This window comes from Lolium perenne, chromosome 4 (assembly GCF_019359855.2).
Source record: "Lolium perenne isolate Kyuss_39 chromosome 4, Kyuss_2.0, whole genome shotgun sequence".
NCBI lineage: Eukaryota > Viridiplantae > Streptophyta > Magnoliopsida > Poales > Poaceae > Lolium > Lolium perenne.
This window is the reverse complement of record NC_067247.2, coordinates 232,429,090-232,448,824: the sequence shown is the minus strand read 5'-3', so window position 1 is coordinate 232,448,824 and position 19,735 is coordinate 232,429,090. Positions and strand designations below refer to the sequence as shown.

General features: G+C 43.5%; 2 protein-coding genes across 2 annotated transcripts; one reads left to right on the top strand and one right to left on the bottom strand.

The window, feature by feature from the left end:
* The first annotated feature begins 8,799 nt into the window (after positions 1–8,799).
* On the top strand, positions 8,800–13,411 carry LOC127326169 (thymidine kinase). Its single transcript, XM_051353033.2, has 4 exons — positions 8,800–9,423; positions 9,957–10,101; positions 12,707–12,828; positions 12,969–13,411. Exons 1-4 carry the CDS (start codon positions 9,113–9,115, stop codon positions 13,234–13,236), a joined length of 846 nt encoding a protein of 281 aa, XP_051208993.1. The 5' UTR covers positions 8,800–9,112; the 3' UTR covers positions 13,237–13,411.
* Positions 13,412–14,478: 1,067 nt separating this feature from the next.
* On the bottom strand, positions 14,479–19,423 carry LOC127326199 (uncharacterized). Its single transcript, XM_051353064.2, has 9 exons — positions 19,073–19,423; positions 18,282–18,467; positions 18,041–18,170; positions 17,875–17,952; positions 17,200–17,381; positions 16,799–16,894; positions 16,613–16,706; positions 14,899–15,108; positions 14,479–14,807 (listed from the first exon to the last, which is right to left on the bottom strand). The coding sequence occupies exons 1-9, from the start codon at positions 19,172–19,174 to the stop codon at positions 14,704–14,706; spliced, it is 1,182 nt and encodes a 393-aa protein (XP_051209024.1). The 5' UTR covers positions 19,175–19,423; the 3' UTR covers positions 14,479–14,703.
* Between the last annotated feature and the right edge of the window lie 312 nt (positions 19,424–19,735).

The window sequence follows — 19,735 nt, the reverse complement described above, 5'->3', positions numbered from 1 at the left end:
CAGAAGAGGATTTGTGTTCCGGATATTGCTGAAATCAAGGAAGTAATACTCCGGGAAGCCCATCAAACACCATACTCCATTCATCCGGGAAGTGCAAAGATGTACATGGATCTAAAGGAGCTATTCTGGTGGAACAACATGAAGAGAGAAATAGCACAATACGTGGCAGAATGCCATACCTGCCAGAGAGTGAAGGCTGAACACCAGAGTCCGGCAGGAAAGTTACAACCTTTACCCATTCCAGAATGGAAATGGGAGGAGATAGGAATGGATTTCATCACCGGACTACCCATGACCAATAAAAAGAAGGACATGATATGGGTAATCGTGGACCGATTGACGAAAAGTGCACACTTCTTAGCAGTAAATCAGCAGGATAAAGGAGAGAAACTCATCGATCTTTACATCAAAGAGATCGTGAGTAAACATGGAGTGCCCAAGAAGATCGTGTCGGATCGAGGATCCGTGTTCACGTTAGCATTTTGGAAGCAACTACACGAAGCTTTAGGATCCAAGTTGGACTATAGTACCGCCTATCATCCCCAGACGGGTGGACAAACCGAGAGAACTAACCAGATCTTAGAGGATATGCTTAGGGCTTGTGCCCTAGACTTCGGAGGATCATGGGAGGAGCATTTGCCACTAGCAGAGTTTTCATACAACAACAGCTATCAAAGTAGCATCAAGATGGCACCGTTCGAAGCTCTGTATGGAAGGAAGTGTAGATCACCGATATGTTGGTATGAAGTTGGAGCAAACAAAGAGTTCAATCCTGATTATGTCAAGGAAAAGCAACAAATAATTGACATTATCAGAGATAGGTTGAAGATAGCTCAAAGTCGGCAGAAGAGTTATGCCGATCAGAAGAGAAGAACATGGGAGCCACAACTTGGAGACATGGTATATCTCAAGGTGAGCCCGATGAAAGGACTTCAGAGATTTGGAGTAAAGGGAAAGTTAAGCCCTAGATACATCGGACCTTTCAAGATTCTGAGTCAAAACCGAGGGTTAGCCTTTGAATTGGAACTACCAGGAAGGTTATCTCAGGTTCACAATGTATTCCATGTGTCGCAACTCAGAAAGTGTTTAAAGACCCCAGATGAACATGTATCACATGAAGAGCTTGAGTTACAACCAGATTTGACATACATCGAGAAGCCATCGAAGATTCTTGAGTAGAACTGGAAACAACTCAGGAATCGAGCCATAAAATACTGCAAGATACAATGGAAGCATCATCCCGAGAGGAAAACCACCTGGGAAAAGGAGGAAGACCTGAGGAAAACATACCCCGAACTCTTCAGGTATTACAACCACAACTTCGGGACGAAGTTTTCTTTAAGGGGGAAAGGCTGTAATGTCCCAGGTTTAGAGACGATCGAGGGGTAGATTTTAGAAAGGGATGTGCATTGCATTATAAATTACGGGGAAATTTTGCGTTTTTAAAACAAAACTGCATCGAAGGGGAACAGGTTTCTCTCTCGACACCTTACAGGGTTAGGGTTTCGAGAGTGCGATGAACTTGTTCTTACTTAACCAGATTAGGGTTTTGAGAAGAGAGAAGAGAAGATGCATCACAATCTTAAGTTGCATGATTGAATTCTAAATTAAGTTGCATGATTGAATTCAAACCTAAGTTGAATTTGAATTTCAAATTCAAACATCAAATGAATATCTCATAATTCAAATTTGAGGTAATTCATTAAACAATTATAAATAATCAAGATATAAATAGAACAATTATTATATAAAGCTCAATAGAGAAAATTGGAGCTTTATTGATAAACACACAAGATACATTGTCTTTACAATATCCAGAAATGAAATATGAAATATTACAACATATTACATGAATTGTATAAAAGGAAAAAAGAAAGAGAAAGATTACAACTTAATGAAAATTTCCTAAACTACAATTGATCTTCATGAATTCCTTGATCAAGATGATCTTGAGTCTCATCTTGATCATCTCCAAGTCCCTGCACACAAACACAAACAAATAACAGAAGTTATGCCAAGTGGCAAAGCCACTTGGCAGGTTAGCAAATAAAATGTGATGGAGAGGATATGATCAAAGATCAGCCGAGTTGATCCATCCCAGAACCCAAGTCTCATACACACACACAAGCAGCTCACCAAGCTTGAGTGCATGCTCAACAGCAAGCCAGGGAGTGCTGCATGCATGCCACACACACATAGCCAGGGGAGAGTCACCAAAGTGACCAGACTTGTGCTGTCGACCAAGAGAGGCATGGAGAGGGCCAGTATAAATGTTATTCACAACAAACCCTAGCCATTTCATCGACAAGCATCACCAGGGTAAGAACACCAAGAACAGCAAGAACAGGTGAACAACCAGAGCTGTCTCACCTATTCCACAATCACCAGGAACAAACCAAGCATCAAAGCTTGCAAGGAGGAGCAGGGCAAGCACACCAAGTATCCAGAAGAAATCCTCTACACCAACACTTTAATCTAGGAGCTGGAGTGAGGTATACAAATCATCATGAACAAACCAGATGGTTTTGTTCATAAATTGCACAGGCATGATCACACAAGCACACAAAGGGTGGAGTAACCCTGGTTTGATCATCATTTGGTCATAGACCAAGTGTAACCTGGTAGAAATGGCAAAGACCAGGGATCAATCAAGCCTATGTCCATGGTTATGCCAGCTAGACAAGTGGTAGCATCTTCCAAATGGAAATAGGAAGGAAAACCATCCCAGAGACTTACCCAAATATAACCAGACTACACTAGCCCTTTTAAAACCATCAGAAATGCAGAGATATAGGTCTACTGCAAGTATTTGTCAACATCAAAAGCATCTGGCAACCAAATATGGTTAAGCCAGAGAGCAACTGTCCATACACATCAAGCCAACAAGGGTGGGAGCTTCCTGAACAGCAAGGAATTGCTGTTGAGGCCACCTCAACCACAAAACCATCCAACAAAGCCACCCATCATCACCCAGAGGGTTCAGAGTGAGCTAGGGTTCCCAACAAGTGGTTGGCATCCCTCTAGCTCAAGTAAATCAAGGAAAAGAATCATCACTGAATCACAGTTCATCTCATTCATCCAGTAAACAAGCACAAGTTACACAGATAAATGAATTACATAAGTCACCAGTAACTAGAACACTTGCAAATGAACCCAAGGATCACTGCAAGCATCAGCAGATGCTTGATCAAACAAAACACCGCACCAAAGACAAGGCATGGTGATACATAGTCACCAGGATAAGCACCAGATAGGCAAAGGCAGGGAGTAAGCAAGCAATCAACAATAATATGATGCTCATTTGATCACCAGAGCTTGCTAAAGCAAGCTAAAGCCTGCTAGAATCAATTCTAGCATCATCACAAGGCCCAGACAATTAAATTAACCATATAATTGAACAATTGCATCACAGATAAGTGAATAAAGCATTATAATTGTATCCAGAAGCACTCCATCAAGGGATGGAGTTGTTAATGCAACAGTTAGGCTCAATTGAGCATGTCCATGAATTAGAGCACATATAATAGCACATCAGGAGCACTGGCACTTGCCAAAGGCAAGGATCATCACAGAATGATCAAGCCAAGGGCAATCAATTGCATATACAGGAGAGGCATGGTATACAGAGAAACAGCAGGAGCCACTATATTACACAAAGCACCACAGCATGCTCATGAGCAAGAGTTCATGAGTTGCAACAGCAAGTAATGGAGAAAGAACAGCACAGCACAACAGACTAGAACCATGGCAGATGTGACAAGAAGAAGACAAAGAACATTAAAGACAACAAAGATACTGCCAAGAAGCTAGCAAGGCGCAACAGCTAGCACAGCACAAGGGCTGGCATAGCGCAAGGCCATAGAAGAGTAGCAGCAGCACATCGGCACGGCAAGCATCTCCACATGGAGAAGCAGGTCAGTGGCCGAGCTAGACGAAGGGAAGGAGAAGCAGTAGAACAAGTAGCAGAGAAGGATGGAGGAGATGAGAACTTATTGGTGAGGCGGAGAGGAGCTCGACCATGGCGGCACGGCGGCACACGACGGGCGAACGGCGGCGCCAGGCCAAGCCTAGCTAGGCACACCTCGCCGCAACGCCAGCACCACCACGGCGAGGCACACGGCCACGGCACCAGGAGCGTCGGCGGCGACGAAATCGCCGCGGCACACCACGGCAGGCGAGCAGAGGCGATGGGGACGAGTCGAGGAGGCGGCGAAACACAGATCGGCGCGGTGGATCTGAAGCGCCGTCGAACGGCGGTTCAGACGCACCCCATCTCGCCGGCGGCGATGGCCGGAGTTGGCCGGAGAAATTCGGCGAAGGCGGCGGCGACGCGCGAGTCGCCAGAGCACGAGGAGCTAGGGTTTCGCGAGAGAGAGTGAGGAAGGGGGCGACTGGGTCCGACCGAGCCGATCGGTGCGGCTCGGGTTAGACTCAACCCGTTGGGCCACCCTGACAGGTGGGGCCCAAGGGCATTTTAGTCATTTCACAAAATTAGTTAAAAACAGAACCTTTGAAATTACATAAAAAATGTTTAAAAGCTCTAAAAAAATAATTAAAAATATGAAAACTGATCAGCATAAAATTCTCTATCTAAATAAAATATCAAAGAGAATTTTTGAAGACAATTAAGAATAAGTCTTAATTTGATGATTTAAATAATGATTTAAATCACACATATTATTTTCAATAATGAAAATAAGTCCATTAAGGCAATTGGACTTTAAAAACACCTTGACAATATTTCAAGGTTGTATTTACCCTAAATAGAGTATCTCCAAATTTATCTTAGTATTAACCTCTTACATGAAATAATAATGTCATCGGAAGGGGGGGACAAACCCTAAAACTGGAATCATGCATAATTGCTTCTTTAACCATTGCCCTTATCGGACAATGATGCTATTTTTCAGAAACAGAGGACAAGGGTCAGTCCACACCATCCAAGCTAGAACTTTGCGGTGTCTGTGCAAGTTCATCACTTGCTCATGTCATTTGAGTATTTCTATCAAATTACTTGCAAAGTACTATGGTTATCACTATTGCATAAAAACCAAAACCACTATTTTCATAACTATGAATATGACTATGTGGTTGGCAATGGAACCATGGATTGTGTTGATATGGTGGAGGTTCCATTGCAAGGGTTTATATCCATCTAGGATTAAACAACAAATGTCTCCAGTGATTCTTGTGCCGTAATACCCGTGTTAACAATAAGATCCAGAGTGGGACGAAGTAGTCAAAAGTGTTTCCACCTCTCGTTCATCAACGGATGCGCTTTACCGTAGACACTTGTGTCTGTCAGGGCAAGCGGTAGGCTGGGGAAGCCTTAAGTCCCCACGGCATAGTCTGTAGACACTTGTCGCTCGAAGAGCAACCGGTTGGCTGGGGAAGCCTTAAGTCCCCACGGTATTGCAGTCTATGATGGGTTGCAGCTACCGGCGAAGGAGTTTGGTTCGATCCCAGACTGTCGTCGTGGTCGGGGGCCACCTGTGAGTGGGAATAATGGGACCGGCGAGGACCCAGGGTCGGGGCATGCAACAAAGGGTGGGTGTTCGAGGTAGCGGAGGAACATGATTGGCTAGACCTTATACCGGGCCTCACACCGAAGGAAGTGTGGACGGGAAAGCTGCCCGGTTGGCACCAAGGTTAAGATATCTTATGGGTAAAGCAACACACCTCTGCAGAGTGTAAAGAACCGCGACCTGTCACTCCCTGTTCCGGGATATGGAACTGCGAACGCGGCCGGAAAGGAGCTCCATGAAGTTCTAGTAAACCGGTGAAGGCTGACGGACATAGCTCTTTGAAATAAAAGCAACCTCTTGAAGAAATGTTTACCAAAACCTGCATTGGTATTAGACTTTCTGGTCTAATATCGTAGCTAGTGCATTAAACACCTCTTATCTATAATGGACTTGTTGAGTACGCTCGTACTCATCCCACTCTTAAATCCCTTGCTTAGATTGTCTGAATCGTCTGGAGGAGGACTACGACAACCCTGAAGGAGCCGAGATCATCGGCTATGAAGAACCAGACCTCTCTGGAGGTATTGAAGGCGTAGACTACCTCATAGTCTACGGAACCGGGGAGGCTTCCGGAGGAGATCAAGCCTAGAAGCATCGAGTAGTAGTAGTAGCCGAGCAGCCCGAACTCTTAATACTTAGCTGCTTGAGAGAATAAATGTATCACTTAATGAGACTTCTATATTGTAAGCTAAGTTGGGTTCGCCTCGAACCCAGGAGTATTCCTCTTAGGACCCAAGAGGAGCTCCGAGACGATATGTGTATGATGTTTGTAATATTAAATGAATGAGTTATGGATCTTCTATGTTCTGTTGTACTACTCTGAGGGATGTAATATTTGCGGTATGGTACTTCGTGAATGTTATATAAACGACTGGCATACTACAACATGCAGTGGTATGCAGGGTCACCACAAGTGAGTAGTTCTCCCCCGGGGCTGAGGGCTCTACCAGTAGCTATGTGGTTTATCTCTCTCTCCCATGGTGTAATCTTGATGTGACCATGAGCTTTCTAATCTAAATGTCGTTATGATATTCAAGTGGATTTTACTTATGTGATCTGCGGATACTCCTTGTCCCACGTGTGTAAAGGTGAGGGTGTGTGCACCGCGTGGGTCTCTTAGGCTATATTTCACAGAATACTTGTTCACTGAATTATGATTTGAGTTGTATGTATCAATGAAATTATGGTGTGTTAGTACCGCCTATAAATGCTCAAAGTGGTGTTCATTAGTACTTGGGAATAAAAATTTAAAGTTTGCTTTTAGAACCCTACACAATGAATTAGTGTTCGTTATCCAGTCGGAGAGTCTTTCAGAGTAGCATAGTGAAGTGCTTATATTTATATTCCTTTAGGATATCATTGTTGGGTGTGGCCACTAGGGAAAGTATGATCCCTAGGTCTTGTTTCCAAGCATCGAATCACCATTTATTTAATATTTTACTGCATGTTTACTTGCTTCCATATTCATTTCAGATTGTTATTACCACTCATATTCATCCATATCACTTGCAGTTTACTATCTCTTCGCTAAACTAGTGCACCTATACATCTGACAAGTGTATTGGGTGTGTTGGGGACACAAGAGACTTCTTGTATCGTAATTGCAGGGTTGCTTGAGAGGGATATCTTTGACCTCTACCTCCCTAAGTTCGATAAACCTTGGGTGATTCACTTAAGGGAAACTTGCTGCTGTTCTACAAACCTCTGCTCTTGGAGGCCCAACACTGTCTACAGGAATAGAAGCGTGCGTAGACATAAGGCATCCTACTACTAGTTTCCTTCTCAGTTTAAAAAAATCATAGAAAATGATCAAAAAATTAAAAAATCCTTTGAGATGGCCATGTGTTATTGGGTCAACTAATTTTAAGGAAAATTAACAAATATGAATTTTGATATATTATGCAAAATGGGGCCATGTCTCGATAAAACGCCTTTTTTGTTGCATACGACCTCCCATGAAAATACTTTTATATGAAAATATATCTACGCAAAATTTTATATCCTGTTTCAATGCCCTCCGGGCGTTTAGCGACTTTTTAGATTCCAAAACATCTAAAAGGAAAAGCGAGTTTTTATAGGTTTTAAATTTCGCTGAAAAAAATCGAAATCTAAAAAATTTCAATTTTCCCCCTCTCTCCACCTTCTGCCCTCCTCCTCTACCCCTTCTCCACCTTATCCCTCTCCCCATCCTTTCCATCCTCCTCTCCCCCACCTTCTCCCCCGGGAGACTCTAGGAACCCATATCTCATACCCTTCATATATCACAAGTATTCCTAGATGTCGCTAATGGGTTCGGATATATAAGGACATGCCCGGAACACCTTCCATAACAATGACCGATGTGGAGCGATAACCGCATCGATACCCACTCATAACACAAAGATAATTATCATGTGAGCTCTGCCAACTTATGTTTGTGGGCGGAGCGCGAGGTGACGCTCACACCGTCACCGACCTTTACGACGGGTCATTCAAGTGTGTTATCCACCACATTTTTTTGGGGACCGCCGCAACATCGAGGCATCCTGGAGCAAATACGACTACTTCTGCAACCGACGCACACTCTGCCATGGTGCGCCCACTTCGTCGTGTCGACACCTCGATGCTCCGTTGACATCTTCTACGTTGTGTTCTTCATCGTCACTTAGTGGCTCATCGCATGTGATGTCGTTGCACGTCCCCATGAGAAAGCTGTATTCTCCGCCGTGTTGCTCCACCGGTGCTGTCTTTTCGACGATGTTGCTCGTCCCGAAGCTAGAGCTGCCTTCTCCGAAGATGGAGAAGGAGACGGTGCAACCTCGGAGGCGCCTCTTTCTTCGGTGCTCCGACAAGAAGAATGCGACCGACATGTCGAAGCTCAACAAGGTGGTAGCGAACTCCGTCAACGATGTGCTGCCGGCAGATGAAGAGTTTGCCAAGTGGTGGTCGACGCATGACAGCGACGCTGTCATCGGGGTTGAGGACGTCGGTGAGTCTAGCGGCTTCTCGTCCTCCTTCCGGGATGATAACTTCGACAACACCGACGATGGAGGCGATGGGAGGGTCAACGACGCCGAGAACTTCGACGGGTGTGCCTTCGACCGCCACAACTAGGGTTTAGTTTTAGTTAAACTTTGTTAAAACCTTGTAAAAGTCTTAACAGTCTGAATAAAATTCACCCGCTTCATTTACATTCATAGTTCTCGGGATGGTGGAAATGATTTAAAATGGAAAAGTTTTGTCGAGAAGAAAAGTGAGAAATAAATAGCATCCCAGAAAACGGGGAAAAGAAAGAAGAACGACTCGACCCACCCTCCACATGTTCTCCTGTCTTCCCCGCCAAGCCGCCGCCACCTCTTGCGCTCTTCCCTCCAAAACCCTAGCAAAACCACCCCAAAAATTCCCCGTTCCCTCCACTTCTCCCCTGCGATTCCCTCCTCAGAATTTTCAAACCCCAGATCAAGTCCACCATGCGCACCCTACGTCTGCTTTGAACCGCTCCAATTTTGAAGTTTCATCCTACCTACCCATTTTTCTTCTCCACAATTAATTTTTTTTCTTCCAAATCTTGTCCCCTCCATCCAATCAGCTCTACAAATTACTCCCCTATGCGCTCCATTTCCGCCATGAGGTCTCTCCTCCTCTGCGCCTCGTCACCCACCTTCCTCCGCTCCAGCGCTTCCGCTCTCCGGACTCCCCTCTCCTCGCTCCCTTTCCGGCCAGATCTTTCCTGCTCCAAGCTCGGCCCGGCGAGGTTGGTCACTACGGCGGGACCCAAGGCTCGAATAGGCGGCGGTGGGTCCGTGATGGACGTCCGAGCAGCGCAGTCTGGCGAGATTCACGTCATCGTGGGCCCTATGTTCGCCGGCAAGACCACCGCGCTGCTCCGCCGCGTCCAGGCCGAAGCCGGCACCGGCAGGTACGGACCCCGTTGATGCCGTGCCAGTTTGTTCTTTACTGCTTTATTATTTGCTGACAGGATGGGCCCACTTGCCAGTGAGCTCTGTTCCTGTCAAGGTTTCTTTTGCTCTGAACTGTTCAGTGATGAACATAATCCATGATCTTAGGCCCTTAACATAAAGATATGTTCTGTTTGTCAGCCAGAAGAAGATAGGTACTGGAGAGATTTTCTGTTAGAAAAACAATGCTTTTTTTGGGGACAGATCATCTGTTATTTTTGTCTCCCGAATTTCACACTTTTGTTGCAAGTGTTGGAAATGTGAGTGCGCAACTTAATACCAGATAATGGAAATGGAAATTACTCAACTTCTTAACTTGATTATTTGGTTGGCTGGCATAGATGTGTTCTGATAAATGATAGCGCCCCCTTGGCTGTGTGATGACATTCTATGTGTTGGTGCACTAATAAACTTGTAAAGTGTGCCTGAGAATTGATCACCTTATATGCTTGTTATACTTTGTATTTTAACACTTCTGCCCCTCCATATGCAGGACTGTGGCACTTGTAAAGTCTGACAAAGACAATCGGTATGGATTGGACTCTGTTGTAACACATGATGGCACAAAGATGCCATGCTGGGCTCTACCCAAGCTTTCATCTTTCCAAGATAAATTAGGGACAGAGGCTTACAATAAGGTTTGCTCAAACATTTCCCTTAAATCTACTTAATCATGTTATACAAGCTGTAAACTGCCACTCCGGTGCATATACTTTCTAATCGTCAGAATGGTTGCTTCAAACATCACTCTGCTGCTGTTTGATAGTGTAATAGTTCTGGCACGTTTATTTTTTCTCCATATGTGTTGTGCTCCAGAATCTGTTTGAATGTGCACCAAAATTCTAATATCTTGGGCACAACCTTCTCCACAAGGTACAAGAGAGAAGAATTATCTGGATTTTTACCATGCCTGCAGCTTGCTTCACGTGAATGTAAAAAATAGAAACATAAATGGCATAACAAATCTTTATCACCTCATTAACCTGTCACCAAGATCTCTGCGCTCATGTGAATATCCTGTTGAATTGACAATTCATGCATTATGTGGCATCTAGCTTTCTCAACAAGGTAGAATAGAAACATATATCTGGGCTGCCACCATTAGTGTCTGTGAATGCATAAAAATAAACGAGCCTTTAAGTTTATCACTACACTCGCCCTTCACTGAAATATGGCAGCATATAGATCTGATGGCATATCTAGATGGCCTGCCATAGGAACCACCACTAGCCAGACGATCCAGACCTCTGTTTCTGCCACTACTACGCGTGCTGAATCGTGAAGGTTGCACTGTTTGCTCAATTCCACTTTGCAGGTTGCCTTGATTCGCCAGAACCTGAGCCCTGCCAGCGTTGTGACCACTGACCAATGCTCTGCGGTAGGCACCCCAGCTCGCGAACAACATCTCTCGCAAGAATTCCTTGCTCCGCCACTAGTAGCTCCTCGCGGACCCTTTGCCATGGCTGCTGGTTTCAGCGCATGTCATTCTTCCACGGGCTTCAGGGCCTGGAGCTTTGAGTCAAGCAAGTCAAAAGATTTTTACATGGGAGAGTGGCATTGTTGTAGTGCAGGAATGAGCTGTTCGAGGCTGTGACCATGAAGGTCATGGACATAACAAACCCGTTGTCTTCTACCTTTGGAAGAATATGGCAGCCCTTCGTTCACGCCAAATTCGGCACCCCTGCTACACCCAATCCCCTCCTTATCACATTGGCACGTGGTTGTCAAGTTGCATCTCTCCCCAAAGAATTAGCTCCTCTAGAGTGTGCCGCCGCTGGCATTGACGTTCCCTCTGTTGCCTTAGACCATGTCGAGCCTGTACACACCTTGTCTGTTAGCTCTGCTTTGCCCAGTATACCTTACCCACATAAGGAATCAACGTTTGTGGGGTGGCCAACGGTGCCAAGCGTGCGCAGTCCACTGAAAGTCTAATCCCTGGCCAGACCTGCTCGTGAATGTGCTGTCCCACTGTGCCGCCAAGTTGCTCCTGACGTGGCCTAGCTGGCCTCCTGCTGCCCCCTGAAGTCCTGGAGCCCCTCTTGCCCCGCTCCTGCCGCTGAATGCGGTGGCCAACGATGGCATCACTTGCGACTTCCTGCTCAGGCTGCTCCATGCAGGGGAGCATGGTGTGCACGATCACGCCTGGTGTGTGGTTTCCACCGTCAGTTTGGGTGTCAGTACAGGTTCAATCATTTTTTAGCGGTTTTGGTAAAAAAAAAACCTTTACATTTGTGGTGGATGTCTGTCCTGAAAATGAAAAGTGGAATAATTTGGTACATTCCCTAGTCTCTAGATCCATGGTAATGTGAAGAAGGCAGTTTAGAGAGGTTCTTTATCTCATCAAAATTATTGCCTCTTCTATATCATTTATCCCAATTCTGGTACTCCGTATCTAATCTCCTTTAAGCCCTGCCATCCTAGTCATCTGGTAGTTTGGTACTTGTTCTGCTTTGTATACAAATATATGTAGATGTGTTATCTGCACAGTAGACTTATCCCAACTTTGACAACGGATGTACACAATAAACCTATCTAGATTGGCCACATGCAAATGGAACCAATAAATCTGCTGTAAAAATATTCCTATGGTATTACTCCCTCTGTCCGAAAATATAGGGCATGTTTTCTTTTCGCATGGTCTTTGATACACAACTTTGATCACTAATATATACAAAATTTATGATTTTGTATGAATGATATCATTGCATTTGTCTTGCAAATCTCTTTCATTTCGTATATATTTATACAATTTTTGTGGACATCATAAGTACAAATCATAGACAAAGTTATAAGTTGTTGGCCAGCGAAATTTAAGGGTGCCTTATATTTTGGGACGGAGTGAATATAATTTATTAGCCTATCTTTAACATAAATTTAAAAAATACGGCTAAAGATGTACCTGCAAGACTGCAATGTCAAAAATGAACGTAGTATTTTTGGTTCTTGGACTGAAATAGCTGGACTGATCCTGTTGCTATTTTGGTTCTTGAGGAATAGTTTGGCTCAAAGCTTCACCTGATGACAACTGTTGAGCTTGCAAACAGAAGGAAGTAGTTTTGTCACATGTAACAGGTCCATTTGGTTGTCATGCTTAGTGTTCAACTATTTGCGTGGTTTAGTAAATTGTTAGTGATTTGGTTGACTTCCTTACCCGTTCTTTGTCAATCTTTGAAAAAAAAATCCTTTTATCCTTTTGTGAGTCTCTTTTGGTTGCAAGGATTTCACTAAAATTTGGTGCCGCAGGTAGATGTCATAGGTATTGATGAAGCCCAGTTCTTTGATGATCTTCATGATTTCTGCTGCAAAGCTGCTGATCGTGATGGAAAAATTGTTGTAGTTGCAGGTCTAGATGGTGATTACAAAAGGTACTTGCTGAATGATTTATCTTTAATCAATTTCGTTACTGTGAGTACTAGTCAGATTTACAGAATTGTGAAGGATCCCCTAGATCTCTGGTAAATAGGGCTATCCAAATAATCCAAATTTTGGATGTTGGTGATGGCAGGAACAAGTTTGGCTCAGTGCTGGACATCATCCCCCTTGCTGACTCGGTCACCAAGCTAACTGCACGCTGTGAGTTGTGTGGTCGCCGGGCGTTCTTCACATTGAGGAAGACACAGGAAACCAAGACTGAACTCATTGGAGGAGCTGATGTTTATATGCCTGTGTGTAGGCAGCATTATTCTGACGGGCAGATTGTTATTGAAGCCACGAGGATTGTTATGGATATTGAGAGATCCAGTGACCCACGCTGTGTAGTAAGCAGCCAATAACGTGTTGAATGTGCTTTCAGCCTATCTACAAGATATTAATCCCTGTAGCACCATGGCCGCCTAATTGTCACAATAAACAATATCATATTATCATGGCTGAAATCAGGCAAATAACAATTTGAGCAGATAGTAAATATTTACTAGTTGGAATATTGATGATACTTTTTACTTTGAATTGTTGGCAGTCTGGATTGAGTTCGAGATTGATTTTCTAGATTGAGTTTGAGATTAATCCCCTAGATCTCTGGTAAAATTATGGGGCCGGTGGATTTCCTAGCCACACCTCCCAAACGGCCTCCCAAACAGGCCATCCGACTGATGAACACGCATGCAAATAAACTAAAATTATAGTTTACATAATAAAACAAGGTTTAAAATAAAAAAACTAGGCCAAGGCAGCTAACGCAGGCGGCACTTTTGGATTGTGGAAAACCTAATCGTGCCAACACAATCTTGCTTGCAAGTCGTCGTACTGGCTAATTGCCAAAGCAATTTCATCAAAAGCTTCCGGTTCATCGTGAAATGGCGCCAAAAGACCACATCGCCGTGGATTAGACCATCGACAAAGTAGTCAGCGTAGAGCAGCCTTTGCCTCGACTTGCTCTTGCGCCGCCCCAGCTTTGAACCACCATGTTGTGGCTTGGCATCCTAGGCGTACATGGTGAGGAGATAAGCCAGGATTTCCATATGCTTGTTGTCGACGTCGGCATCGGCATCAACCTTAGCCTCTTCTTCAAACAAAATGGTGGCCATCTCCTCGTCGTCCGAATTCATCGCAAGCAAATCGCCGGCCCAAAATTGTTGGAGGACGGTTCTAGGGGCCAGATCTACGGCCGGCGAGCTTGGCGACGTTCGGGGAGAGGTTTCCGTGGGCGGTCCAACCTTTTCCGGTGGTGGGAAGGGCAGATGGGGTTGGGGGGGTCACAGCTCTTCAATTGTGTTGATTGTGAAGCTGAACCGGTCTTCCAAAGATTCCTCCTTCAGTTGTGACTTGCTTTGAGAGCATGGTGCATCGCCTCCTCACCCTTCATGCCTTAATGACAGTGCAAGGAGAATTCTCTTTGTTGGTCGTTCACTCGTGAGCTTGTCATGTGGTTATCGAGTTTTCATCAGGTAGCCTACTTTGTATTTACCGGCCATCTTGGCCTTTCTTTATGAAAAATATGATACACCTTCAAAGGTGCATTCTAGGGGGAAAAAAGGACATATTATTGTTTCCGTGCATACCTGTTTGGATAGAGATTATAGGGATTCAAATCATTAATCTATGATTTAGTGCACAAAAAAGTTTCCATACCCCCATCCAAACACCACCATACATATTCCAGCTCACTAATTAACTTGCTATTTTACTTCTATTCTAGTTAGATGGTTGCTGAATGTGGCTCCAGAGTTGTACAATAACCATAATCCAAGATAAAGCTTCCGGGCACAGCAGAATGGAGTACTCAAAACTTTGTATCAGAATCAGGAAAGCTCCGATATCACTCGCTCACACTTCTCCTCGAGGATCTTCACCGCTTCTGTGAAGAGCACTTCTGGGGGAAGAGCTCCCGTGGACTCAATTGTAACTGAACCAACAGAAGCAATTAGAAAAAGCATGGTGATTAGCAACAAGCTATACGAATAGGAAACATTATAACCAGGTCATGCATTACTTACAAATGAAGTGGTCTCTAACACGACGTAGCTCTATTTGAGGTTCTACCTCAACATTGTCCACTTCTGCTTTCCCTTCATCTACTTTGCCATCTGCTTTGTCTTTATCATCTACTTTGGCTTTGGTCACTTTTACTTTATCAGCAGCGACTTTAATGCATTCCCTACAAAGGGTGCATGCTCTTGGCTTTGCAACAACTGCTCTCTTCTTACCTATACATGGAAATGGGTTAACACAAGCTTCAGGCAAGAACATATCTTGGAAAAGAGTAAAGACACAACATACGTACTCTTAGCGAACTCCCGCATTGACTTGTATGAAAATGAATGCTGGGGTTATTTGGTAAGTTAGAAAAGATTTAAAAATAGGGATTTCCACTCTTGTTTGATAGATGCAGAGTATATATAACCTCTTTATGTGTGTTATGGTATGGGCCTGAGACCTGCGGCCAAAAAGCATGTCCGCGGCATATGATAGAGATGAGTTAGTTTCCTAACTACATGGAAACAGCTAGTATCGCTTAAGAAGACTCGTAGTAGTTGCAGCAGGATAGGCGAGTCTGGCATACACGGACAAGGAAACCTGGTAGGTACATAGATCATAGGTCATAACTATCTTGATAAGTCAAGTATGAACTGAGATCCAACTTGTGAATCAAGTTAGTTGTACGATATAAAGATTAGTGTGTAACCGTGTTAGTCCAGCAATTAATAAACAGAAGTTCCATAAAGCATCGGAGCCTCAAAACAACTCAAGGACAGGCCCTGTTGTCAGGCTGAAGAGGGTGAGTGCCCTACCCAACTCTTTTCGGACCATTATCCACCACAAATCTACTCGTTTTGGACAAAGGTCCATGAGAATTTGGTGTCAACACAATTGCTACTCTGTCATTGTAGTATTCATGTGTTCATTGCCTAAACTTAAGAAGCTTTCCTTCATTTTATGTATTTCTCGAAGTACAATTCACCTAATTTTTAGACCGTGCAACTCCCAAATTTTGGTGGAACGGGACTTCTGAATTGGATAAGAAAGATAGTTGTATGAACTTTTGAGTTAATTGCTGGTCTCTGCTTGGATCTAGACTTACAAATATCAATATGATTTCTCATGAAACCTAAGAAATGATTTCCTATTACCATAGTTCTGCTTCCGGATGCAGGTACCATGACAGAGGACAGGGCCAAGTGCCAGAAGACTGTCGCGTAAGCCTACATCTTACAAGTTATAGGAATTGTAGAGAAAAAACAATGGGGTTGCAGACATTTTGCTGGTGCTCACGGAAAGAAGATGCTCAAGGGAGATGTGACAACTATGGAAGAGCTAAGAGACCCTAAATGCTGTGATGACTATTATGCATTCCTTACAGTAAAACAGAATGCTTGAGTAGCTTCCTTTGTTGCTGTCAAGGTTGTAATGTGATCTAATAGTCTTGAGAGGTTGTGCCCTTTTCAGAGCAGTGGTGGTATATAAAACAGTCATAGTGAGAACTGTTTTGTTTTTAATTGAAAAAATGAAGCTGGCAGGATTCTTATTTCTAAAATTACAGGCAAACATCACCAAATAATGTATTAAGAGCAAGAGATGACCTAGTAGAGTTAGTGTTGTGGCAAACCACTCCCTTGCTACCAAAATATAAGTCAAAAAATAAAAACAAGTACACCAACAGCTAACTGAAACTTCTCAGACTCTCAAAATAGGAAGTGGAAGACAAGTTACCATTTCCTAGTTCTTCAATGTCAAAAACATTAACTGGGCATTTTTTCACTAGCTGCTCAGCATCGCCATCTGTAAATTCTTTGAGAAGAACAACCTATATGATAACATAACAATGAACAATTGAAACAGAAACAATGGGCGTTACTCGCCATTTAATTATCGGAAATGCCATAACAAGAATTCTACCTCAGGGAGCATCCTGTACCAGGCTGTAGCAACTGGAGACCACTTCGCATGATCTTTCCCCACTCCCTTAACAGCATGTGCCTCAAGCTCAATAGCCTAAATGGGGGAAAAAACACATTATGGTTAACATTTAATACACCGGCTAGAAGAGCATATCTTTGCAGAAATTTCTTTAGGTATACACTGATGCCCATGAACTTAGGCTTGATTATCTAAATCACGCAAGGAGGTTCATATAAATTAAGGCACAGCTGCATACATACAACTCTGAATTGACTACATTAAAGGCTTTCTTGTACCATGCGGACTGAACAAAACACTTTGATCGAAATGTTTTGTAGGAAGGACATCATAGAGCTAATTAACAAGGCAATATAACTATAACATAACAACAAAATTACCTGTCCTGGTCCAAGCCTTGCAATCGTTATATCTTCATACTTCACACCGAGAGGCCTTTCAGACGTCTTTTTTTGGCTTTGACCAAAGGATGTATAGGTCTTCGGTTTTTCCCCAGGCTGCGCAGGAGATGCAATAGTCAACTGGCTACCTTCTGGCAACCACTCCAATTGACCAGACTTCACTGCAAGTCAAGAAAGTTGTAATCACTTGACATACTACAAAATCCCAACCATATCCCATAAACAAAACTGGATAATGCTAAACAGTATAAAGAAGTACAACAAGAGAACTACAACTGAAATATTTAATTTATCATCATTGACTTAAGATATAGGTCTTTAGCAAAGCAACTTCTTGATGATGATTGACATAAGACATCTACAAGATAAGATACTGCATGTTCTCCAAGTGAGCTGAATAAGCAGAAGTACAGTACCAAGAACCAAATATCCACTGTTCATTTAGTTGGCATTGTAACAATATATTTACAAGTATAAGAATAAGGAAGGACACACACATTTCTTATCAAAATCAATGAACTAAAACGATGCAGCAGAATAAGCTGGAGCTGATTATTGAGGAAGAAATAGTTTGTTGAACGATATATTGAATGGAAAAAAGCAGTACAGTAATAAACTGTACCACTGCCCAGGTTGGAGGTGAATGAGATATACCTGTGAGACGTTGGGAACCCTTTGGACATGAAACATGCAGTTTGTATACAATAGTATTCCTCTCACTTGGCGTATCATCTGCAAAAAGAAAAGCATAAGATGGCCCTTACTGTAAAAGTGTAACACTGTTTATGAACGTGAAACAGCAGAAATTGATGTCACTGACTGGAGATATAGTCAAAAAGCCTTGGATCTGCATCAAGTGGAATAAGGCCTAGTCGATGCGAAAGGACCTCATCTGCTATAACTGAGGTGTTGTCAACCATCAAGACTTTCTCAATAGCCATTGTAGGAACCTATATTAGAAAATATACATATCCAACGCTTAGATATTGAACTGGAACCCAAAGATATATGACTTGCTAGAATACGCAGAATAATTTTCGAGATGGCAGCAACGTGCATACCTCTGCAATGAGGATTCTGCGGAAAGCATTAGCTATCGATGCATCAACACCAATCATATCAAACTCCATATCATCCTCTGTAAGTCGATTAATCTTGATTTTGAAGTCAGTGCAGAACTTCTCCACTGATACACTATTATCAACTCCCATAGCAGCAAAAGCACCAGAGTATTGAAACCCTTCAGTCTTTTGAAACATAAAAAGGCAAAGCACACAGGATTAAAATATGATCTAATTGTACGTCGCCCTCCAATACTGATGAACATAAAATTCTGCTTAAAAATTGAAATGCCAAACTGTATTTAAAGTAGCAACATTTTGCCAGCATACTTGGAAAATTATAAAGCAGTACGCCAAATACTGAAAAACTGAAAATAGTATTCTGGCAAGCAACCAAATTCCAACTAAACAATCTTTCTACTATAATAAGGAGGAAAAAAATAACAGGCAAAGATATTTGAGACTATATATGTTCAAGCCTTCAACAGCAGCAAAATAGCACATCAGACGATGCTGCAAAGCGAAATCACCTTCGCTTCTATATTACACTGACTAGCCGATTATTAAATGCTATAAAATGGAATGATTAATGTTTCCACTAGAATTTAGGTTCCTAATAAATAAGAAATTTGAAGAGCACGGGATTTCTGCGAAAGACTGGAATTTGTTGCACAGATAATTTAACCGCAGAAAAATAAATGAATACATGCATAGACGGCGTATGAAAATCAGTGGCAAGACGAGTATAAAATTAAGCATAAGGAAGGGCTGGCGTATAGATGGATATATACATGAGTGGGGGCATCGGCCTTGCAGACAACACGGGTGCGCTGGAGCTCAAGGTGGTCCGGAAGCTTGTTGCGCGGCTGCGCGGGCGCATCATCGATGTCCATGGAGGATTCGGGGTCCTTCTTCGGTATGCTTCCTTGCCTGCCCTCTCGTTCACTCCTGTACTGGAGGCAGGGGGCGGATGTGGTCAAAGAAGACGGGAGATCGAAGAAGAGGGAAGAGGGAGCGCCGAGGCCGGAGCCGTCACTGGATGGTAGCGGCGAAACGGTGAGAGGATGGAGCGGCGGCGGCTGGGGTTTGGGGATGGTGAGGACGGACTAGGGTTTTGATGTATATGCTGGCCCACATGTCATAAAGTTTTGTGAAGCCATCAGAAAACAGGGAGGTGGGGCGCGAATGTGGGAACTCCGACTCCGGGTGGAGGACATCTTCAGCGGCTTTCGGACGTCCAAATAAACTCGTCGTGTCCGTTTGTGTCGGGTGAAATAGTCGAAAGTGTCCGGGTGTCCGTTTGCGTCAGTGGTGGCTCCAGCGGCACGACGCATAACTTTTTTTTCATTCATACGCCATAATTTACTTGATAATAAAAATGACATAAAAAAGCCAGAAATGGGTGCTAAAATAGGCGCTGTCTACTGGTCGTCGTCGCTGACGAGGTCAATCAG

Coding starts and splice junctions, on each gene's coding strand:
- LOC127326169 (XM_051353033.2), top strand. CDS start 9,113: ATGCGCTCCATTTCCGCCATGAGGTCTCTCCTCCTCTGCGCCTCGTCA. Junction 9,424..9,956: donor GCCGAAGCCGGCACCGGCAG/GTACGGACCCCG, acceptor CTCCATATGCAG/GACTGTGGCACTTGTAAAGT. Junction 12,829..12,968: donor CTAGATGGTGATTACAAAAG/GTACTTGCTGAA, acceptor TGGTGATGGCAG/GAACAAGTTTGGCTCAGTGC.
- LOC127326199 (XM_051353064.2), bottom strand. CDS start 19,174: ATGGACATCGATGATGCGCCCGCGCAGCCGCGCAACAAGCTTCCGGAC. Junction 17,953..18,040: donor GCTTTTTGACTATATCTCCA/GTCAGTGACATC, acceptor TTCTTTTTGCAG/ATGATACGCCAAGTGAGAGG. Junction 16,895..17,199: donor CAAGGCTTGGACCAGGACAG/GTAATTTTGTTG, acceptor TCCCCCATTTAG/GCTATTGAGCTTGAGGCACA.